The following is a 25,318-nucleotide window of genomic DNA, read 5'->3' on the forward strand; positions in this document are numbered from 1 at the left end:
TCTATTATTATTTACTGCAGTTTACAGCTGCAGTTCCCAGTGTATATGGTACAGCAGCTTTTGGATTAACACTGGAAGATATCCAAATTATGTTTTTCTGACCTGCAGTGTCAAAGTTGGGTAACGCCCCTTGTTTGTGTTACTCTGATTATCAGTCTTGACAAATTCTCCATGATATCCTGCTTTAACATCTGCCCCAATCACTTCATTCATTCATTCATTCATTCACTGTATTTATTTATTAATTTACTCTGCACTGCTTTTTTAATTTTAGGATCCCTCATCATGTCTTAATTAGCAGTTTAACCATCATTCAAACCTCTGCTGAAGGCTGAGTTAATTTCACTGAAACCAGCTCCTTGACGAACCGGCATTGTTAATGTAATCAGTAAATACAGGAGTAAATGACGATGAATGAATGAGTAAAAGTATTTCAGCCAGTCAAAACAAGCCTTTCACCGCCTATGAATGGCTGAGTAAATGAATGAAAATATTGCACTGGCTTTTTCAGTACATCACCACTACCAGTGTGACATCACAGGAGCAGAACGGGAGGCGCACGCTGGTTATGACACATTAGTATCTTAGCAACAGACAGCATCGTTTTAGCATGCTGCTCTCAGAACAAAACCACCTTTGTGGACACAAGGTGCTGTCCTGTTTATTTGTTTATTTCTTTTCCACTCCTTGCCTGACGCTTCACCATTTTGGAGGTTCTGCAATGGCTCTGATCTGGGCTCAGGGCTGTGTGTGTGTGTGTGTGTGTGTTTCTTCATGATGTTTTATATGCTGGAGGGCAGCCATGACCTACACCAGGGCCACCTGGCATGGCCGAAGCCTCACATCATGCGTGTGTGTTTACATCTGTTTTTAATTTTTACTCCGTGGTTATTTCTAGCCAAACGAGAGTTATTAGTTTGCTGAGGGCTGTAAAACCACAGGTGGTGTATTGTAGCTGTGATTTATTGATTTTTTCTTCTTACTTGTGCATTTTTCTCCCCTTATTTTTTGTTATACATACACTGTAATGCTAAAAAGAAAAGCAATGTTACTATCCAAATTCAACAAATGTCAGTCTCTTGTGCAACATTATTTTATGATAGTCTTCCTCCGCCTCTTTTCTTTAGACAAATGCACATTCTCCCTAGCAACAGATGCATACACCCCAGTGTGTTGCTAGAATCTTATTTTCTTTCTGTGGTGATGTTTCCAGTAATTTATGATGTTGTCGGCTGTCGATGCAAGACACACATTGCACACACTTGCACCTGTGAAGCGTTAGAGTTATGTAAGAACTCCAGCATGTAACTATATGTTCTCCTGGACGGCAGCCCGTTAATGTTTGATTTATGTCCTGCTTTTGTTAATTTCACAGAGATTGAACCTTTCATCTTAATCTCATCAAATTATATTATGTCAATGTATTTGTGTATTTGTTCATTGGTCATCTTTAATGTTTGATTTATGTCCTGCTTTATGTAATGTGTTTTCGTTTTGTGGTTCTTAGCCATGTTAGCGGCCTGGCTACTGTTGATGGTGCGTGTAAAAGACATTTAATGGATTGCCACGAAATTTGGTACAGACATTTATGGTCCCCATCAGATGAAGTTTACTGATTTTGGAGATCCCGTGAGCTTTCATTGAGCTCCTCCACCAACATTGGAGACATTAATGGTTCCCAAATGACATCCTACTGACCTGATCCGCTGAGTTTTCCTCTAGCGACGTTATCAGGTTGCTATTTTTGGTTCTGAGAGAAATGTTTCAACTACTCACATTTGATGGTTGGTTGGTTTTGGACTGATGGTCACTCAAAACAAGTCATTTAATGATGTCACCATGTGCTCTAGGACACAGTGAAGGACACTTCCTACTGTTTTAGGATGTTTTATAGACATAACAATGGCTGTTGTACTTTGTGTGAAGATGGTTACTATGGTGAACATTGTACCTGCAAAACATTCACATTTTAGCGTCGTGATCTAGTTCAAAGAACCACTATACACCCTCTCACAGAGTTGCTAGCATGGCTGTATCATATTTGCATTAAGGAACACCTGTTGGCTTTATTACTTATTATCAAAACCATATCTTTCTCTAAGGAACACTGATCTGTTGTCCAAATGTCCAAAGTTTTATACTATTTAAGATTTCATGGGGCAGTCATGGTCAACCAAGAAACCGCCAGTGTGGGATGGTGTGTGGGCGTGTATGAAACTGAAAGTTATTTCCACTTATTTCTCTGTATTTATTTTCTTCCAGGCTGATAAGTTGTGACCTCAGACCATGGCCTACACTCTAGGCTCAGCCACCGAGGGCCAGACGCGCAGTGTCGGACCTCAGCATTGCGTCACTCGGGTGGAGCTGTCCGTCACAGCAGCCAGCCTGCTGGACCGAGATGTAGCCTCCAAGTCGGACCCCTTCTGTGTCCTCTTCCATGAAGTGGAAGGAAACTGGGTGGAGGTAAGGATGGCGGGATGATTGGTTCAAAGAAAAACTGAGGTGGAGGAGGAGTAAAGAGGAGGCATGTTTTGTCTTCATAAAACAGGTTGAAGATGGGGAGAAATCAGTGATGGATGAAAATGGCAGATTGAGGAGAAAAAGCCAAACATAGAGATGTTGTATTTAGTGTTGGGATCATACGGAGTCAAGCTTCTCCAGTCTATGTGTCAAGGGGAGAGAGGTGGAGAGAAGAGGATAAAAGTGAAGCAGAAATAAAGAGAAGACTGAAGGGAGGATGGAAGATTTGAATAAGTTTTAGAAGTGCTTCCAAGGTCACATTCGCCATGCTGGGTCCTCCAGCAAAGAAAAGCAAAGAAAAAGATAAGAGGATTTTGTCTGTTGTCTATGTTACTTTGCAGGCTGTATATGTTGTGAGCCAGATCCAAACTCATGATGTCGTGACCATCTGGCATGCACCCTGGAGTACTGAGCTCAATGGGACATTGTAATATTTGTCACTGTTGGTCCAAAGTTAGTCTAGAACCAGTTAAAGACGCTATTGGAGCTTGAAATGAATAATAGAAGGTTCCACTAGTGCTGCTCTTACTGGGGACAGAAGTTCATTTAGAGTCTGTCAAGTTTGTCTTATCACTTATAATCTTTGATTGGGCAAAATACACAGATAGAAGTTTCAGCTGCTGTTTAATTTATGCATTACTGGTGTTGAATTGTAATGACTAGTAAAACAGTATGTGGTAAACATGGCATTGCAGCTCATGAGGAATACTGGAAAAAGTTGAAATGAACAATTAAATAAAATTATCAGTCTATGGCAGTCTGTCATTTTAGAGGTACTGCATATGACTTTGTTCACTAAAGTAAAACCACATTTCCCATCATACCTGTTGCTTGCTTTTGTAAAGGAAGTTGTATTTGGGTTGCGTAGGTTGGAAATAAATGTAGATTCATTAAGAAACAGATCAGACTGTTTATGGGAATGAACATTTTCTAAAGATAAAGGTGTTTTGTTGTTTTCAAACAGTTGGTCATGAGAGTTAAAAACATGTACACTGACAACATAGCTCTATCAATTAAAGTTGGGTTTAATGACCTCAAATTATAGACTTTGGCTGATGTGAGGTGCCCAGTTGTAAATATGACTTGGATGTTGCCATGAATGGTATTTAAAAGTCGAAACTGGCGATTACAGTAAATGGCGGACCGGAGCGAGCAAATGAAAGCGCACCTGTTAGGGCAGGACTAATTACACCATCCTTTTTTCCACACGGAGTCCAGTGATATAGTTTCCAGCGTATTAGCTCCGCCCACCCTCAACCTGAGCAGAGGTCTTCTCAAACACAGTAAGTGAAAACACCTGTGTCATGTCAGCTTGGCCTCCTCCCAGGTGTTTCCTTCCTCAGCTAAAACACATGTAGGTTAAAGGCGTGGTCACACCAGGATTTAAAATGGTTGAAATTTTGGGGTGAAATCGATTAATTCCAATGGAATTGCTGCAATTATTGGATCCACTTGGATCTACTTTTTTGTCCCGTTAATAATGAGGTAAGCTAGAAAACTCACAAGTTAAACTGACCACCAGCTAGAGCATAATTTCCCTCTTCAATGACTTTGTAATCATGGACAGAATGTGAGGTGGAAGTAAACAGAGCATTGGATAGAAAAAATAATACAATACACTGAGACTGTATAAGCTGTAATCAAAGAGAAGAAGATCAAAACCAGGATTTCTGAGGAACACCAAACAGAAAACATTATTTAAATGATGCCTATAGATATATATACACACAGACATCAGCTGGTAAGTTGAGTTCAGGCACGTTAAACTTTGTGTTCTGTTTCTTGTTTGAAGCTTCTTGCTCGGATTCCATGAGCTACGTATGATGTGAAGGTATGATATCATTTTATGGTGTAGGAAGAGAAAAAACATGAGCTCTAGGTTGAAGATGCTGAAGAGGAAACTGGTGAAGTTTTGGTGTGTGTGTGTGTAGGTTGCTGCCTCAAGGCTTTTCTGTAGCGAACAGCTGGTCAACAGGGCAAGCTGGCTTTTGTGTATGTGTGTGCATGTGCGCCTGTGTGTGTGTGTGTGTGTGTGTGTAGGCGAGTGCCTCTGGTTGTAGCTAGCTGTCGGTCAGCAGGGCATGCAGTTCTGATGTGAAATTTCCAATGGTTACTATGGCAATGGGAAAGGAAACAAAAGCTTAATGCTGCTCCTGGAGTGAAGGAACGATGCAGGAGGCGAAATGAGGCTCAAACCTTTTCTTGGATATTATCCACCGCTCGCTGTTTCTCTCACACTCGCAGCTTTCTCACTTTCTCAAATCCCCTCCTGTTAGCTTTGTTTTCTCTCTCCTTCTTTCTCCGATTGTCTTTCTCATTCCTGTCACCCGTCTTCCCATCTCTCTCTCTGGCTCACTTCCTGTCTATCTTCGTCTGTCTTGTGAGATAGAGGTGTGAGAAGCAGCTGGGTCCATCAGGGGGAAAGAGAGAGAGAGAGAGAGAGAGAGAGAGAGAGAGGGTAAGAGAGGGTAAGAATGTGAGAGCGAGGAGGTGCGAGAAAGGGAGATGAGACAGAGGGTGGAGGGAAAGAGAGAGGGTGAGGAGAAAATTAGCAAGAGAAAGAGCGAATGTAGAAGAATAGGAGAAACACTAGAGGTGAGAATGTGAATGAGCGACAGACAGAAAAAGAAGTGAAGATGAAGGAAAGCGGTGAACGAAGGAAACCATGATGGGAAAAATATGATAGCAACCAAAACTGGTGGTGAAAGACTTTAAAGAACATGATAGGCCTACTTTAATATGGATCTCAGTTGTTCCGATGACTTGGCTCCCAGTTAGCAGGCTGGTTGGACTGTTTTCTAAATCCTTTGATGTTTTCTCTCCAAACTCCAAACTCCTTCTGTAAATCTCAACACAGTGACAAACAGGCGTTGGCAAGATGAGAAATTCAAAAATCCTTTAAAAAGAATGGAGCAGGTTTGTTGAAATGTACCTATGTCGAGTTCATCTGGTTTTTTTTCCTTTTTTTGTTTTTTTATAAAAGGTAAAATTGAAAGCACCTGAAAATGTGAAATGGTGTAACCACAAAAAAAGAGAAATATTAGATATTTCAAATAACAAATGATGTAAAAAAAAATGAATAAAAAATGCTATTACACTGGAGTAGATGATTACATTTTATTCCACATTAATTTTCCTGTACATTACCATGTATGTATGAAAAATGCTGGTTACACCAATCGACACAAAGCAGTTACACCACTTCATCATGTTGCTTCTTCAGTCAAAGGTCATCGTTTGTTAAAAGAAACTGACCCTAAAAGTCACGTATGACTATATTTTAATTTGATGCAGAAAAACCATCTGACATCCAGAATCATCAGGGTGAACTCTGCAGGATCAGCGTTCACTTCTGCTCTCTTTGAGGAAAATTAATAAAATATCTTTTATAGATGTGAATTTTAACGTATTGTTGTTATTGCACTGTTTGTACCACAGAGGACAAAAACCTTTTGGAGTGAGTCTGTTTTGTTGGTTTCTTCTCGGTCTCGTTTATCTGATAGTAAACATGTACGGATAAAAATAGAAGATAAAAAGTGCCACAAGGGTCTGATTCATTTCCATAGCCCAGTGAACCAGGTTAAAATCCACAGTGACAAAAAAGTGAGACATGCACTTCAGCCCGCCAGGCTTTCACGATGCCCCGATAATATCAGTTTTTAAGCCACAAAGTGCAGCTACTCTCTTGTGCTCTCTTCCCATGAGTCAGGCAGATGGGTAAGTGCTGTAGGCGCCGTTAGCAGGCTAAAGTTAAACCCCTTTCCCTCGGAAGTACCTCTCCCCAACTCTTTAATCATAACAATATCTACAGGGATCAGAGAAATTTAAGATATTTTGAATAGAAGTGTTCATAATGACACGTAAAAAGTACATTTTATGAAGGTTCCTTAAATTTATAGTTATTTAATACTATACTCAAAATGAAAAGACTGAATGATGTCAGACAACAGTGGAGATCAGCAGCTACATTGAGACACATTAATCAGGACAGAGTGATATATATTTTCACTGTGACACAGTACAAACAGTCTAGGTGTAAAATTAAATGTTAATGCATGAAAATAAAGATGAAATGGTAAATCGCTAATATTTGCATTGCATGTTAATATTGTCATTAGCTTAAAATATATATAATGTTATAATGTTTGTCTTGTTAACCATCTTAGCTACATTTGCTAATTAGCATGAAATACCAATAGTCTGCTATTTACCAATCAGCTGAGGCTGATGGGAATGTCATTCCTTTTTAAGGTACTCGATCATGAAAATGAATTAAATCAGAACCTGATGATCCTGTTGGGTGAAAAGTCAGGGAATCACCTGGACCTGATTATTAATTAATCCAGTGGGGACATAAACATCTGAACATCACAGCTCCCAGTAAGAAGAGTATAAACACCAGTCAGGTTTTACAGCCAAAGCGGGAGGCAGAAAACAACACAACGCTAATCTAATTTAGCAGGATAGTGTATAGTTTCTTTTCTCTAATTCTAATATGCTATGTAAAGTACTCAAAGTCTGAGTGATTAGCTCAGATCTTTACACAAGTAATTCAGTCCCAGGGTGTTGACATTATACGGCCACCGATTCAGAAGAGGTGACAGGGCAGACATATACTGACCTTGTCTAATGGTGGACAAACACACTATGCAGTGTGTCCTGGGTGAGTCAGGGTGGAGAGTAGCACAGCCAGTGAGTGTTAGTCATCCAACCACCTGGTTTAGAAGACCCAGAGAAAATAACATGGCTCTCACACTGCTCTTACAGACACCCACACACTAATCTGTCTGTGCGCAGTTCAGGCTATTTTTTTGGGGCCATGAGAACTCAGCACTTGTAATACCTCAAAGCTGAACCCACCAGGGAAGAGGGTTAAGATAAGAGACGTTCACGGTGAGTTTGTGTATTCTCTTACTTTCATCATGAGATTAAAGTATTTTACTTATTCTATAAAACATTTCATTTGTTGGCACCAAGATCACAGTGCACCACTGGATTGGTATCGCTCACCATCCACTGCTCCTCTCCTCCGACTAGGCCACACTTGGGACACCAAGATACCAAACAAACCCAGTCAAGGAAATAGCCTTAGTGTGTCCCAGGAAACTTCCAAGTCCCTCTTATTAGTGAATACATAGTTGGATGTAAACTTATCAGATTTAGTTAAATGGCTAATTCTTATCCACAGTCCCCATCAACATGGTGGATGTTAAAAAATTTAAAATGTAAAACTAACTCTTCCTGTAAGACCTTACTATTCCACTGGATACACAAGTACAGTCACAGTCCACTTGAATTACACTTTTTGTTTTAAACATCTATGTCTCTCTGTGTTTTTTGTCGTTTAGCTGAGCCGCACTGAAACAGCTGTGAACAACTTGAATCCGGTGTTTGGAGTGAAGTTTCAGGTGGACTACCACTTTGAGGAGATCCAGAAGCTTCGCTTTGCCATGTTCGACGAAGACAAGTGCGCCACGCAGCTCTACGAACACGACTTCCTGGGAGAATTCATTTGTACGCTGGGAGTGGTATGGAACGATTTCTGCTTCCAAAGTCCAAAGTTTGTTCTGTATTAAATAGGATGACGGAGTCGCCACAGGAGGTATAGTTCAAGAGAATGAGTCAGTGTAGACTCTGGCCAACTAATGAATTGACCTAGAGTGAGCTGACTCAGGTAATTGGGTTCAGACTATCTTTTAGAGTCGAATGTGTTAAAATAAAGATATCCTGTAGTCCATACCCATATTTTTGTTATTTCTATATTTTGCTAGATTGTGTCCAATAAGAAACTTCACAGACCGTTGATCTTAGCCAATGGGAAGCCAGCTGGCAAAGGATCCATTACGGTAAGCATCAGTGCTTTTTTCCAGGTATATATCCTGATCTTCCTCTCTTTCTGTCTCTCCTGTTGACTCACTTAATGCACGCTGTACGTCAAAGGTTTCCGTTGCTGGCCGTGTGGATGCAGTTGCTGTTGTTTACTATAATGGCATGGTCGCAATGGCTGATGATGATGATGTCAGGGAAGATGTTACTGAGGCTGATGCGCTGTTACTGTATTTGATAACTGTTGTTGTTGTTGTTGTTGTTGTTGTTGTTGTTCCTGCTGATGTTGATGTGAACGTTAATAGTTACCAGCATTTTTGTTGCAGCTAATATTGTGCTGTAAATGTTATTTTAGATAACAGCTCAGGAGCTGTCTGACAACAGAATCATCACTTTGACCCTGAGTGGGCGTAAACTGGATAAGAAGGTAGGCAGTTAGACCCACATGCACACACACACTCAGGATGCAAACACACACACACACACTCTCACTCACACACACACACACACACACACACACACACACACACACACACACACACACACACACACACACTCACAAACTCACTCAGAGTACATTCGAGCATTACATACTACTTTAGGACACACAAGCTAAGCCCACACAGACAACATTTACAGTAAATGTTTTCACACTCTTCACCTTTGTCCGCCAACTAATGGGCTGTCAGGTGCACAGATAGTTGGAAATGAAATCCATGTAAGATCTGGTCTTATTTTTAAACGTTTTATTTTCAAACTTGGACCTATGAAGTAGCTGCTGGTATATTGTGAGGGGAAGAATGACAGCAGCACAGCTTGAATTGTTATTTGAACTAATGCTAAGGTGTCAAGGCTGTGCACCCTCTGGTTAAACCACCAGGATACACACAAAATCACAGCCATTGCAGGGGCCCAGGGTATGTTTTAATAAAAACGTTTGTAAGGATTGGCCGAGAGGAAGGAAGGTGGAGGAAAGACACATGGAGGCAGGAATAATCTTCACCTTGTGTATAGTTTATTTGCATTTTACACCCGATAAAAAAAGAACTGTTCATGTTGGTTTTGCTGATGTTATAAAAAATAAAAAATAAAAAAAAACTACAAATATGAATATAAAATGGTCAAAAAGAACATAAGGAAACTTAGCAAGAGTCTGGACACTTCAAACAGGAAGTAATATGGAGTGGAGCATATACCATAAACATTTGGTAAGAGAAATTGAAATATAGCAAACTGATTAGTCACTAAATAAACTTGAAAGTATGTCTGACAAACATGTAGTTATTTCTTAAACATGTAAATTATGTCAGAATGCATACTGAAATAACTCCAGTGACCAAAGATAATTAATTGTTAGCATGTGGCTAGCATCCAAAAGCCCATTTGCTCTATTGCTCAGACCTGTTCACAACTTAGCTACAGAGGCTAATGACAATGAAACAAAGAGTGGTGCAGTGATAATCAGCCTTTACACACAACTAGAACAACCGCTCTGTTTCATGGATTTGAGGGAATAACACAATAGAATTGGAGGTACTAGTGTGTGATGTGGCCAATGTGCAACCTACTGTCTAGAGGGCACAGGTTAGCAGCATGACACCAATAATTAATAGAGATTTTTATGCCACTAGATTATAATTAAGTATCAGTACAGTGATCAAATGGTGATACAAATATTGCAGTTTGGCTGCTGAGAGGAGAAATGAGGATAAAACAAGAATTACCCCCCAAAAAAAAGACTTCACAACAAACTCTGTTCCGTGCAGGACTTCTTTGGGAAGTCAGATCCCTACCTGGAGTTTCACAAACAGGGAGACGACGGTAAATGGATGCTGGTGCACAGGACAGAGGTGAGTCATGGGTGGGGATTAAAAGTACCTTCAGCGGACACTGTGTGTGTGTGTGTGTGTGTGTGTGTGTGTGTGTGTGTGTGTGTGTGTGTGTGTGTGTGTGTGTGTGTGTGTGTAGAAGGCAAATTACTGATACTTACATAATTCTACTGTGGCTACAACTGCATCATATATCTGCTGCTGATTAATTTAATGATAACTTACCTATTTCTGTGTCTGTGATTTCAGGTCATAAAGAACACTCTCGACCCATCATGGAAACCTTTTACCGTGCCTCTCATTTCTCTCTGCAATGGAGATGTGGATAGAAACATCAAGGTTAGTGATTAGAGCTCGCATTTCCTCTGTTTGAAAACTGGCGTGGTTTTCAATTTCTTCTTTATCAGATGTTACAGACTGATGATAGAAAGGACAGGAGATGGTTAGCTTAGCATAAGTTATTTTTATCGAAAATACGAGAGTAATAGCCACTTGAGTTTCAAAAAGGAAGCTGTAGAAGCTAACCACATCATGGAGAAGATGATAGTATGATGTGATGTGTTCTCCTCAATGACAGGTTCTGTGTTATGACTATGATAATGATGGAGGCCACGACTTCATTGGAGAGTTTCAAACTACAGTTTCCAAGATGAGTGAAGCCCAGAACTCAGTGGAGGTAAAACATGTTTGATATTATTGTAAATGAGGACAGCTTAGAGCTGAACATTTCCAGTTGTCCGACTGTTTTTTTTTACCCTGTGAAACATTTGACTTTTCTGAGTTTTCAGTGATGTGTCGCATTATACGTGTACCATCAAAGACAGCTAATAACTCAGTTCCCATCAGCCCCGACTCTACTTTGACACAACATGCACATAACACACACATACTAAATATATTATTCCAGCATGCTAAATGTACACAAGCTAGTAAGCTAACAGTCTAAATGTTACATGCTCAACATCACATGTTCACACGGTATGAATATGTTTACATGTATGTTAACATTCTAGCTTGAGGGTGGCATCAGCATAAACCAACATAAACCATTCTGATTTACATACATCATCAGGCCAAACTTTGAAATGTTCCCCAACTAGTGGTGATGATCACGAGTATCTATGTTTAGATCAATGAATATCAAAGTTGTCTTTCTTTTCTGGTGTATAATGAGCATTACAGCCTCACCGAGCTGCTAATGTGGTTGTAGATGATTTGAATTTCATTTAAATTCTTTACATCATCCAGTTTTTTATGCTGCACCTAAGCTGCTGAATTATTTTGGAACAGGAGGTAATATTGTGATTTTGAAATTCCTTTAAAAAATCTGAACAGCATGAATCTGATCTTGCACAAAATAACTGAGAATCATGCTCCGTCATCAGCCAGTGCGACGCAGCTTTATTTTATCTGTTTTAGCTATGCTGAATTGGCCACACACTCTACCCCATACTGGCTAATTTGCAGTTTAAATGCATTCAACAATGAAGCTGGAATAATAATACACAGATTTGCATCGATGCATTTTTTTACACATTATGGTCTCTGAGGACGAATTGGTCCTGAAGTCTAAGCACCCAGTGACTAAATAGTATTGAGATTTATTCTTTTCACTTCTATATTTCTGGTCTGCTAAAGATATAAAGATGCAGGGATCAGACCACAGTTTATTCATTAGCAGCTCTGCGTGTGCTTGCATGTGCATCTGTGTGTGTGTTCATTTGTGAAAACTGCGTGTGCACGTGTGCCAAGGCAACCTCATGACTTGTTCTCCCACAGAGTCTCTTCATGTGTGGTAATGATGTTAGGGGTAACACAAAATAACAAGCAAAACAAAAAAAGACAGAGGCAGGATGGAGAGATGGGGGATGGAGAGCGAGAGACAGAGTGTGTGAAAAGAAGGATGAGAAAATGAGAGGTGCTTTTGAGATGTAAAACAGCCTTTAGCTGAGCCCTAGTAACACGACAAGGCATTTAGAGCTACCTGTCATATGAATCACCAACTGACTTAAAGCATGTGAGTCTGTGCAGTGTGTGTGTGTGTGTGTGTGTGTGTGTGTGTGTGTGTGTGTTAAATGGCTCTTTTGATCAAACATATGGCCATCTAAATTGTGTATTTATGTGTGTACTTACTGTCCTAATCTTCATTTTTCTTTCATCTTCATCATGTGAAAATAATTCATTGTTTTTAATAAACAGTATTGTTACACCACTATAATTTGGTCATAATAAATCACCGAGTTCGACTGTCAAGTTGAAGTTACTGTAGGCGGCGTGTGGAAAACATGCAGATCCAAGTCACGTCTCTCAGTCGTCTGTTCATTTCTTTCCAGCTCTTCTTTTCAGCTCAGCTGTCATCTCTTCTTTTCTCCTCATTTCCTCCCCTCCTTTTAACTTTTTTTCCTGATTTCCCCTTTTTTTTTGATACTTATACTTTGCATCTTTCTTTTCTCTCCTACTGTCTTTCTGTCTCTTCAGGTGGAGTTCGACTGCATCAACCCAAAGAAGCAGAAGAAGAAGAAGAATTACAAAAACTCTGGATTCATCATTGTCAAGTCATGTAAGGTGAGGATGGATGGATGGATGGATGGATGGATGGATGGATGGATGGATGGATGGATGGATGGAGCGAGCTTTGGCCTAATCAGTTCTTTTTAGCAGCATCCATGTTCGCTTTACGGTTGTAATCTTTGGTTACATCTAAATTATGAGCACTGGTATTACTGTTTGGGGCAGATTGTGTAGATAATAATCCTGATGGTAAGTCTATCACTGTTACTCACTGTCTCTATAATTAGCTTGGCACATTAGACACATTAGGTAAAGCATGTTTCCCACATCTCAAATCAAATCAATTCTTACATCTCATTTCTCCCCATTGAGTCTTTGCATTTGCCTTGAGATAACTTAGGACATTAAGCTCCATAGCAAATGATCATGCTCTTCTCAGTTGAGTTATTACAGTACGCTCTCTCTCTCTCTCTCTCTCTTATTTTTTTGCCTAAACTCAGTATAAATTGAATTCATGATCAAATTCTATAAAATTCTTCATAATAAAATCACTGTAGACAGGTCGGGCTGGCAGTAGCAGCTCTGCAGCAGCAGTTCAGCGCGGGTTGCCGTCACAGAGGTGAGGTAAACAGTGTGGCCCAGGCGTTAATCAGTCTATTTGTGTGCACGCTGTAAGATAAAGAAAAAAAAGAAAGAAGCTAAAATAGCTTAAAATTTGCACCTGTTCCAGGTAAATTCTCATTTAAAATAACAATTGAAAAAGTTATATTCATTAAAATTCTGAAATACCTAACTTCACAAATCAACCAAGTCATTCAGTTTCTCCTCATGATATGTCACTTCATAATGACCCGTCTTACACTTGACTCAGTGAAACATTTGATTAAACCGTTGTGGTTTTGATCAGCTGACACACTTCTAACTGGGCGTTCATAACTCCTTCTGAATAACTAATTAGCGTGGCAGCGTGGAGCCCCACAGAAGACACATTAAGCTGGAACACTGAGTCTTTAGATGCCTATTGGAATGACATTAAAGCTGCGTGCGTGTGATGACAAGCTTTCATAATTGATTCTTTTCCTTCTTCCTTTTTTCATGATGCAAAATCATGAACAAGCCTTTGTACACAGACATACACAGACACACACACACACACACATGCACATGCACATACAGCGCATGCACAAAACTGCTAATACAGTAATTATATTTGTTGGCTGCCGGCAGGGATTAGACTAATGACAGTAAAATCCATGCTAAATATTCATTGTAATTGGAGTGGAAATTGTGTTCAAACAAGATAATTAATTGGTGCTCCATTGGTGGTACCTTATATCCGAAAATGAAGGCTGTTTTGTCATTTTAAAACAAATTTTACTTAAAGAGTTTTGTTGTGATGTTGTGTTGTTTACTGCAAAGTCTGTGCTGTTTGAATCAGTTTATCAAAAAATAAATAAATTGGATTAAACACTTCACCTAAAGTATCGATCTGATCCCTCTGACTCTCCTTTCCACAAAAGATCCTCTTCTTTTCCTTGATTTCTTACTTTTTCCTGTGACTCCTGTGTCTCCAGATTACAAGGGACTATACCTTTCTGGATTACATACTGGGGGGATGCCAGCTGATGTTTACTGTGAGTATTATATTAACATGCCTGTTTTCCTGCCTCTGAAATGATGTGATAATGAGATACATGTTTCCGCATGCTTTGCTCTTGAAAATGGATGGAAAATATTCACATCTTCTATGTTCATCTCCTGGGGTTACAGCTGGATGATCATTTACATATAGAGAGGAAAAGTGCACGAGACAAGAAGATGTTACCCGGAGAAAATGAGTGGAGTAGAGAGGCATAATGGGGTATTGTGAGGCGTTGAATTGCGGGTACTTTACTAGATTTGTGAGGACAGGAGGGCAGAAAGAGAACAGGCAAAAACAGGCGAATACAAGAAATCAATTAGATATAATGTTAGTGTGAGATTAAGATATAGGGACAGAAAAAGAACAAGTAAAGAAAGAGATAGAGACTAAGCATAGGAAGTCAGAGAGAAAGAGAAGCGTCATCATCTATTTTGGGATCTTGTTAGGAGAAACTCACATGTGTCCCTGGTGGTGTCGCACCTTTGTGTGTAGCTAAGTGCAGGGAAAACTTGTTTATAGTAGCCAATTACACACACACAAACACACACACACACACACACACACACTCAATCATTGAGTAGTTTTATTATTATCCTGGGTGTTTTGTGTCCAACAACTACGACTGCCCTGCTGATAAATTCAGAACCATTCAGACTGGCTCCCTGTTACCGTAACACTCATACTAATGTACACAAATTCTGAAACCACAGACAGACTGAGAAAATAAGCACTTACAGCACATATAGCACACACACACACACACACACACACACACACACACACACACACACACACACACACACACACACACACACTGTGCCTACTATACATATGCATATCCACACTCCTTGCTGTGGGAGCTCCAGATGTTGCATGGTACACATGTTGTACAACTGATTTTGTTGCATTTTTCTTAAAGTAATGTTCTGAGATTAGACACCTGTGTTTTTTTTCTGATTGGTAGTTCTGAAATTAAAAAGTTAGTAATGCCATTGACACTGCTGTGTAGTTGCTTAACTGTCCCACTACTGATTTGAAATCCAAAGAAAATATTTATCCAACAAGTTATTCTTTTATTTCTGACCATGGCACATTTTTTTGTGTTGATGATTCATCTGTGAGGAAATTTTAAGTCAATCCAAGAGGTGGGATTCTCAAAGAGCCAAACGCGCAACATCATCAACTGGAAAAATGAAAGTCAAGTGTAGAAGAGCTGCGGTGCGGAGGTGAGCTAGAGTCTGTGTTAAGTTCAGGGCATTGTTGGGGAGCGCGCACACACACACACACACACACACGCACGCACAAATGCAAACACAAGCAATGACAACATTCACTGTCAGCCTGTTATTTTCACCTTATTTTATTGTTTTAAATGAGGCTTTAATGCAAAGAGCGTAGTTATTGTTGCCATAGTGACGCTTTGTGCTGTTGATGACAACGTTTACACCATGACGAATAAGTGAGGGAGAAAAATACAGCGGAGACTGTTGATAGTCATTTTGGGTCTTTTCATACATATGGAAATAAAAATTAAAAACTGTCGTAGCTTTAACTGCTAACAACCAGTAACAGTTTGTGTGTGTGTGTGTGTGTGTGTGTGTGTGTGCGTGCGTGCGTGCGTGTGTGCGTGTGTGTGTGTAAGTGAGCTTGCCGTGCGCACTTGGACGCCATGTGAAATCTTCACCGCCGTGGTTCAGTGAGTTATTTTGCCTCCCGCTCTGCTCAAGTTTGGGGACCTTTACGGTGCTTAATTACCCCCCCCCCCCGCTCTCTCACAGCAGCAGGTGTGTACGTGAGTGTAATGCTTTCACCTTGACCATGCAGACCAGGCTTTGAGCAGGCGCAGTTTGTGTTATTTTATCTTCATGTAATAAATGTATACAAATACAAATGTCAATTAGATGGTGATCTGCATGAGGAAAAATCGGTCAGCTTGTAGTGGTTTGACCCGGGAAGAGACATGATCTCTAGGAACGTGAGAGCAGAGTGGTGTAATGTATGTTTCTCTGTATTAACGTCGTTTTATTGTCAGTGAAGATGATGGTCTTTCACCATGAGGTATTCTCAGTAAAGAGTGTTTTTACTTTCAGGAAATTAAAAACCCTCTACACGCTGTAAAGTAAATCCGACTTAATTGCTGAATATTTGATGATCCTAGTAGTTACTGGATGATAAAACAGCTGTAATAGTAGAAGGTAATTCCTCTCGTGTCCGCTGTGGTCAGCTCTTTATGACCAGTTAAAACCAGAATGGGGAGGTCTGATTTGAACAGCAGTGATGAGCTTTGATGTTTTCAGCCCTTAGGACTCTACTTCCTGCCTGCTCTCTCTCGGATGAATGAGGTAAATGTGACCCCCCCCCCCGTGTTGGGCAACACTCAGTGGCGCAAATGTTTCACTGCCGAGTGTGCTCATGTAAGGATGCTGCTAAAAAATGCATTCAGCATATGTTAAAATAAAAATGTCACAATTTGTATTTGCAAAGAAAAATGGACGTAAATATTTTAATCATTTCATCACTGCAGGCCTTTCTTATTTGTAATGAGCAGAGTTGCACTGCAATAGGAACATTTGCTTGTTCTACTGGGGATGAGAAGAGCAAATTTAAGGCGGAATGGGAACTCTTAAATCCTCACTGCTCCCTCCTAATCTTTTGCCTTTTGTCACAGACCTGCAGTTCTTCCACTGGTGCGCACACACACACACACACACACACACACACCTAATACTGTCTTAACACAGATACTTCCTCTCCTGCTTACAAACTCATTTACATACACACATGTGAGCACAAACATTTATTATCCTCTTCACACACTCTCTCGTCTGCTTTCACACTTACACACTGCTTGTATGACCGATTTACACGCAAACTCCCAAACCATGACAAACACATGCACACACAAATCCAAACACAGTATCTTCTTCATACAGACATTTTTATCTCACATACTTTGGCTCACACACACACATACACACACACACACACACACACACACACAATATCTCCAAAACGTGCACCTTCCCTGCCTGATTTAGACATGCTCAAGCACACATAATCTCACACAGACACTCAATCATCGATGACATCGTCTTCTCACAAAACGCGCTGCCACTTAGATGCATGGATCTTATATACACGCACATACGGCGAAAAGCAAAAATCCTGTACAAAAAAAAAAAAAAAAAAACACACCGGCACAGGCACACACGCATGCAAAAAGAGGCTGTTCTGCGGTGTTCAATCAGACTTAGTATGGACTCTAATCCTAATCTCCAGGAAGGGAAAGTCTCGGGGCTGTGGGAGCTGGAGGAGAGAGAGCAGCATTTCTCTCTTACACACTCCAACACAAAGAGACAGCCTGCTATTGCTGATGGGCTGTTTGTGAAGGACTCATTTCAGCTGAATTATGCTGTTATTCATATCTTGTGTTTGATATCATTCGGAGCTGTGTAGAGCACAACTGGTTGTAAGGGATTTTGGTGAGTGGAGAGCAGCGTGTAAGAGGTATAGAAAACGTACAGAAGCTGCCGTATGTATCACGCACAGTGAAAGATGAGCTGATCGTAGGGCCGAGTGTCCAGCGTATAAACTGTTAAATCCATCTGTACCAAAAGGGGAGAGACACATAAGACTGACCTCGTCTTTAAGGAGAACTAAAAATCACGGCAGAGATTCATGGAGAAAACAAACTTTTCATGAATGAGAGCGCAGACGAGCGTTTCCATTGCTCAAGACATTGATGCAGACGATATCAGTTCAGAGTCAGAGCTGTTTTTTCAGTTTCCGCCTGGAAAGTGGCTCTTATATGTTGAATAAAACTTGTCACAAAAGATATACACAAACACACACGAGAGCAAATCTCAAGCAAAAACAGACTCTCTCACTGTAGAAGTCTGGCAGTGGACAGCAGCAGCTTTAACACACTCATCCATCCAACCTTCCCTCCATCCATCTCTCTAGCTGTTTAACTGCAAATGAGTCTGAGAGGTCCTGGCGTGAGAATTGGCTGATACTTGACAAGACACAGCTGAGAAAACTCCAATGCAAATGTCAGCATGTCAATTATTTGACAGTAATTTGGCAGTAGTGGAATCCCTCTAATTTTCTGCAGTCACAGACATCCTGCCACATTGCTGCTTGGAAACATACAGTAATGGGATGCTGCTCTGTCGCCCCCTGTTCATTTTCACTCTGTGCACTTGCTTGTTGAAACTGTGTGTTTGTCATGTTGTGTTTAGGCGACTTGTGTGTTAGCAATTACCAATAGCTTGAGGCGAGGAATAAGTTGGAAACAGAATGATGTTGTCTCCCGTTGACATCAAATTTACAGCCATCAAACTAATAATGTCTGTCACTGAAGAGGGCACTGAAGGAAAAATGCCATAATAGTGTCACTTCTATATACCAATAGAAAATACTGTCATTTCTTCCCTAGCAGTGTAAACATTCGTGCATGTATGCAGGGCATCGTTATGTATCTTGAGGTTAGTGACAAAAATCCGGTGTAAATTAGTTTTGTCCTCCAAATACACAGTTACATAGCTATTCATATTTTAAATGGATACAGGTTTTACACGTATTAATATAAGTCTACACTTTGGCCATTTAATTGTAATAAAACACTGTAAAAACGTGAGTGTCAGACAGAATTGTAAAAAGGAATAAAATCGCAGCTACATCTGTTACAGTGCTCTCTATGATACACCTGCATGAGAGATACCAGAGGGCCTGCTGTCTGAAGCCAGGCCTGGGAGTGCTGTGCGAAGCTGAGCGCCTGTTATTAAAATAACTTGGCCATGCTCAAGCTGAAAAATGCATCTTGGGTCTCATTCAATATAAGCTGCCTCTGGGTAAAGGAAGTCGTGGTTGTTGTGAGTGTTGGAGAGGACTATAAAACCAAAGCTAACTGGATATGAAGATAAAATCTCTATCGGTGTTGCTTCTCATTCGGCAAAAGCAGCATTTCTATCATTTCTATAAGAGTAGATGGTGTAACACAGGCAATGATGGCTCTTTCTGGACCCTGTGTTTTTTATGTTTGCATTCCCTGAGAGGGGAGCACTGCCATGATGGTTTAATGTGCTTTAATTAATCTCCTGCGACTTGAGTTCAAAGAGGGGCGATCTCCCTTTGCCCAGTGGGCTCATGTTGTTAGACTTCTATGTTAGGTGTGGATAGTACATAACAAATGCAAACAGACCACATGGAGGTTTATAAAAACACATGGCAGAGGTCTCCTTTGGCAAAAGGATAGAGTTGCTGTTTGAAGATGGAGGAAGGTACCGTGACTGACTGAGCTTTACTTGTCTGTGTGTTATTGCAATTTACAAAAGACACATCACCCCTTAATACTATCATGTTTCATTTCCAGAAACTATCTGTGATTACAGGAAAGAATTATGTGTCCACTTCGCACCTTGAACCAAGATTAATTTTCAATATGGGTCTTTTATTTTATTTATTTTATTTTTTTTTACACATACGTCGTTCCAGGAGTAACACATAAGCACACACACGTGCAAAATGCAGAGCAGCAGCCTAATTCTGTCACCCTGCATCTCTGTGTCCGTCACTCCTGCTGCTCCTGCTGCTCTTTATACTCTGTCCTCTCTCTCTCTCCCTCTCTCTCTCTCTCCTTCCATTCTTTACCTCATTTGTCCAATTGTACTCACACATCTACCAGCTTTCTTCTCCCTTACCGCCTCTCTATTTTCTCTTTCCTCAGTTGTTGTCCATATTGAACCAGAACATTGTTGTTTTAAAACACCCCTAGTGGCTGCAAACAAAGAGAGAAAGACAGAGATGGTTTAGACTATCTTTAAGCTGATCGCAGGGAGGCGGAGTTTCTGGGTCGGGTTCTTGTCAGCACACAAACCGCTTTTCAGCGCCTGAGGAAAAGCTTGTCACTCTTAATCTCATATTATGTTAGGCTGTGTGTCTCTGCGTGTGTGTGCGCCTTTGTGTTTTGGGCACACATGTTGAAAGTGTGTGAATGTGTGTGTGAATGTGTGTGTGTGTGTGTGTGTGTGTGTGTGTAGGAGAGAGAGAGTTTATATTTTTATATACAGTATGTTCTCGCAGTGTCACCCTCTGGTCATCCGTGTTAAAAATATGCCTCTGTGTGATTTCATTGCCTTTCTTTCTTTTTTCAAACACGGCTGCTCTATGGTATTTTTAATTTTTCCTCAGATGAAAACCTTTTTTTTTTCCCAAGAATTTAGAAAAAACAGAATGATTACTTTCTCTAGGATCTTTGAAATTTTGAAACTGCAATGTTTTTAATTTGTTTGATGAATCAGAAAAGTTGTTTAGTAGACAAATGACCGAGTTCATTTTTTTTTTATCAAGGCTGTAACTTTTTCTTAAAGGTTGTAATATTTTGTGTTACAAAAAGCAACAACGGGCATTGTGGGGCTACAGAAATGAATCGCAGTATCCGCTAAATCATATCAACTGGCTGTCAAGGAGGTGAGTGGTGCAAAGTTGGAGTGTAGCAGGTAATTTCAGAATTGGACTGTTGCTCCTCTCTTACTCCGAGATAACAAGATGTCCAATCTCAGACACTGTTTTCAAAACCTAACAGCGACTCCAGTTGTTCGGTTTTTCCCTTCAGACCTTCACCTCGCATCGTCTCATGTCTGACTGGAAACAAATAAGGAACCTTCTACTGTCCGTGTTTGTTTTCAGTCCGTTTATTGATAATATCAGCTGTGTGAGAATCGTGTTTCATGCTTAACAGACATTTTATCTTTTTATTGACTTCTGAGAAAATGAAAGTATTTTGCAGTTTAACATAATCTTCTTAGTTACTGCACTTTTAATAGAGAAACAAACCTAAGCCGTCAGGGGCCCCAGCCGAGTGATTGAGGCATTAATGAGAGCGGCATATATCAGATTGGCAGCTAACGTTATATATATTTCCTTTCCCACATTTACATGATATACACTAGAGTTGAACTGGATAACATTTTGTAACCCACACCTTGTGTTGAAAGATGGCAGATGAATCATTCCACCTTCTGGATACCTGTCAGAGTAAACTGTTGCACAGAGGGGAAATAATAAACCTGGGCTCCTTCAATTTCAATTTATGTCAAAAGAGATTCAACCATTCCTGTTTTTTTGCTGCTGCTGTTGCGTACATTCACCATGTCATTCACACACACACACACGCACACACACTTTAACCGCACAGCAGGTTTCTCATTTCACCTCTAATGTATCACTTCTCTGTATTTCCACAGGTCGGTATCGACTTCACAGCCTCCAATGGGAACCCTCGAGAGCCGTCCTCCCTCCATTACATCAACCCGCTGGGCAGCAATGAGTATCTCGCCGCCATCTTAGCTGTGGGACAAATCATACAGGACTATGATACGTGAGTATCTAATGCAGCCTTCCTGGTTGTTGTTACATTATTTTTAATCAGTTAGAACAAGGTTGATGAGGTTAGTTGATGTTGTAATGTTTTTTTTTTAGGTGATCACAATTACGATTACGACTGACCCATGACAAAGACTATCTTTGACCTGCTGGTCCCGGAGTGTCTCTGCATACAACAAAATGACGCTCAGATATGTCACTGCTGGAGTTTTGAAAATGTAACAGTGAAGAAGAAAATGGTTTCCCCTCCGTCATTTCCACATACATCATTGTGGGCTTTGCAGAAAGAATTAAACCGATTTATCAATTTTCTTAAAATCCATCTTAATCCCATCCCCTGCCCAGGCAGCACTGTGCAGAGCTTTAGCATTGTCGTCACTGGTGCACACTGCGTTAGTTTATATGTTAGAAATAAGATTTCCACAGTAAAGGCCTCAGTTTGTGACACTGAAAACAAACTGAAGCCATTTTTTTTTTAGATGATTCTTCTCTCTCAACAACTTTAACATGAAAAAAAAGAAAGAAAAAAAAGACAATACATCAGAATTTCTGTGTCCTCTTAGTGAGAAGCCATTTTACAATGCTACTGTATTTTTCTACCAGTTCTCTGCCTGTTTCTCTGCAGCATGTCTTTGAATGTGTGTCTTTGTGACAAGGTAACAGGATTTCCTCTGCTGTCTAAATCCAGCTTGTTGAATTTGGATGGAAAAAAAAAAAAAAAAAAGGTTTAACTTCGTTCCAATCTGTTGTCATGGTTTCCTCCTCAGCGACAAAATGTTTCCTGCTCTGGGATTTGGAGCCCAACTCCCACCAGACTGGAAGGTATGTTTGTTGGTGATCTTACTGTTATTGTTGTTGTTGTTGGTGTGTGTGTGTGTGTGTGTGTGTGTGTGTGTATGTGTGTATGTGCAACACAGAGAGAGAAAGAGGGGGGTGGTGTCATATGAAAACTTGCAGTTAAAGCAAGCCTGTGTTATACATACATTATTTTACAAACACACACTCACACACTCACACACACACACTAACACACACTCACACTCACACACACGGACTGTAAGCATTATACATGCATATTCACATGATTACGCAACTGTCAACCCATCTGTGTTGCCATGGCACTGAGCTGATGAAAAGGACAAAGGAGAGAGAGCAGTACGCAGTGAGATGGAGAGAGGGTGGGAGGGAGAAGGTGTGGGAGAAATGGACAGTATTTCTCAACAATATTTTACAGTGTAGTCAACGATGAACATCACGTGTATTGTCTCTTTTTTGTCTCCTCAGGTGTCGCACGAATTTGCCATCAACTTTGACCCCACCAACCCCTTCTGTTCAGGTGAGGCGACGTGCGGCAGTTACAGACGTCATCGATGAGTCTGCTGCAACCTGTAGAGATATTGATAATATTTTCACATTTTAATACCACGCATCGATTTTGTACTTTCATTTTATTGTACTGATCTGTACAGCCTGACCGGTACTAGATTTATGAGACATTTAAAACTGTAAAAGTGATAACGATGAATGAGCTGATACTAACATTATAACGTAATTTATACAAAAAAAAGGGACGAGGCAACCAATAGAGAAAATTGTGATGTTAATACAAACAAACTTTTACCTAGCCATTAAGAAGAACCCGCTCACTAACATGCTGACTTGTTTTCTGTTAACACCTTTATTCCACTCATAATAACATCAGCTGAAACCGCCGTTGCTCATCTTTGCTCATAGGTTGTTGTCTTCTTTGTGGCTTGGACCCACATCTTCTTCCAGCAAGCTGCATGAACAGATAGGAGTTGCTAAGCTGTTTCTTGCCCTTTGAAGATGTAAAACATTATTTGTCTACAATAGTATTGAAGGATTATAGGCCCATGTTAAAATATGATTACACTAGTGTTGCAACAGAAAAAATGTTGCCACCACTGCATGAAAGACTGAAACAGAATTTAAGTTCATTTAAAAGGACAGAAAAACAGTCCCATTTTCTCTATAAACATTCAGACTTTGCAACATCATTGTCACTTTGTGGCAATGAACAGGGACAGAGCTAAAACACCAGTGCAATAAAAACTGGAGCAGTTTAACAAGAACGCCAGACACACAGTAAAAAAAAAAGTAAAATAAATAAAAAAGACTGGCCATCTCCGGATCATGTGACAGCAGCAGGTCCTGCACTCCTCTGAGCGTATCTTGCTGAGTTGAGTAAATAACACGTTCACACTTCACCTACACTTTCTTCTTAAGACGTTTGAGTTGGCAGTGTGAACGCCAGTGCACAAACAGTTGCTCCTGACAATTCAGACCAGTGAAAGATCCAGATAAGAGCATTCATATTTATTCATTGGCAATGTACAACTAAAGAGGTCAAATACCTGAGACCTCCCCACCAGTCAGTCACAGCTGAAGAAGCTTTTTGGATGAGAGGTGAAACGTCTTCAAGCATCTACAGAAAGTGAAAGTAGTAAAGAGGATAAAGAGGTTAAAGAGTTCAGTGTTTCAAAGCATATGGTCAAATACCAACAGGCTGTTATCAGGTCAGCGCAGCATGCTGCATTCTAGCAATGTACATTCATGGTCCCTAAAGGATGAATCCTTAAGACTTTGTGATACCCTGAACCTTCCTCTAGCGCCACCATGAGGTTGGCATGTGGCTTGTTGTTTTCACTTGAACACCAATGAAACAATCTTAATGAAACTAAAATGTTGACCATGATAAACATTATACTCTCAACATCAGCATGTTAGCATTGTCATAGTGAGCATGCTAAGATGCTGACATCAACAAGCTAAAAGCACTGCCGGTTGCTACTGTGACCATGGACTCTCAGTCTTGTTTAAATATAAGTGGTAATAAAAGCTTACTTAACAAAAATGCAGTGTAAGTAACATTTCCTAACCTTCACACCTAGTTAAATTTCAGCAGATTTGTAAATCCTCAGTATACTCCACCCACTTTAATGGACCACAATGCAAGAACTCTGTTTTTAATGTGGTGCATTCACATCTGTTAATGTACCATTAGCATTTGAGATGTGTAGGATGGAAATGTGTTTATTGACAAATGCAAATGACTTGAGAATCAACTGCTGAGAGCACAACTGTGAGACCCAGAGTGAAATTTTGTAACATATTTTAGCCCGACAGAGGCAGGAGTTTATGCTAAATAAGTACATTTATACTCAGCCTGCTGCTGATGGAGACCTGAGTCAAACTTTAAGATCTGCTTCTCCAAAAACAGATTGTCATTATTAAAACATCTACCTCCACAAGCACCCTTAATTTTTAAGGTTAGCAACAATTTCTCTACAAACTATAGAAGAGAGCATTACAGTTCATCTTTTCTTTGAAAGGCTAATACAGCCTCCAGTGCGCTCTAAATGGAAAGAATCAGGTCAAACAATTAAACCTGATTTGGAGGACTGCAGTCACAAAGTGCTGCTGTAACTGCTACATAAAACCTTGTTATGTAATGTGCAATATTCAACCATCCTGCTTACCAGGGGGTTAGCAATATTTGAGAACCAAATTATTGTTTTTTTTCACATCTATTGATACTGTACACTAGGGATGGGACGTTGTCTTTATACGATTCGTTACACGA

At 40.2% G+C, this 25,318-nt stretch overlaps 1 protein-coding gene across 1 annotated transcript in view; it reads left to right on the forward strand.

Moving 5' to 3' along the window:
• Positions 1-25,318, forward strand: part of cpne2 (copine 2) — a 37,552-nt gene that overhangs the window by 827 nt on the left and 11,407 nt on the right. The window contains exons 2-13 of the mRNA XM_022749868.1: positions 2,263-2,463; positions 7,869-8,048; positions 8,292-8,366; positions 8,702-8,773; positions 10,113-10,196; positions 10,425-10,514; positions 10,753-10,851; positions 12,654-12,740; positions 14,261-14,320; positions 21,576-21,709; positions 22,482-22,536; positions 22,999-23,050. Of these exons, the coding sequence (XP_022605589.1) occupies positions 2,287-2,463; positions 7,869-8,048; positions 8,292-8,366; positions 8,702-8,773; positions 10,113-10,196; positions 10,425-10,514; positions 10,753-10,851; positions 12,654-12,740; positions 14,261-14,320; positions 21,576-21,709; positions 22,482-22,536; positions 22,999-23,050 (1,165 nt within the window). The 5' untranslated portion in view covers positions 2,263-2,286. The remainder of the gene's footprint in view (positions 1-2,262; positions 2,464-7,868; positions 8,049-8,291; positions 8,367-8,701; positions 8,774-10,112; positions 10,197-10,424; positions 10,515-10,752; positions 10,852-12,653; positions 12,741-14,260; positions 14,321-21,575; positions 21,710-22,481; positions 22,537-22,998; positions 23,051-25,318) is intronic.

The sequence above is a fragment of the Seriola dumerili genome, unplaced genomic scaffold (assembly GCF_002260705.1).
Source record: "Seriola dumerili isolate Sdu_G_001 unplaced genomic scaffold, Sdu_1.0 BDQW01000147.1, whole genome shotgun sequence".
NCBI classification, from domain to species: Eukaryota; Metazoa; Chordata; class Actinopteri; order Carangiformes; family Carangidae; genus Seriola; species Seriola dumerili.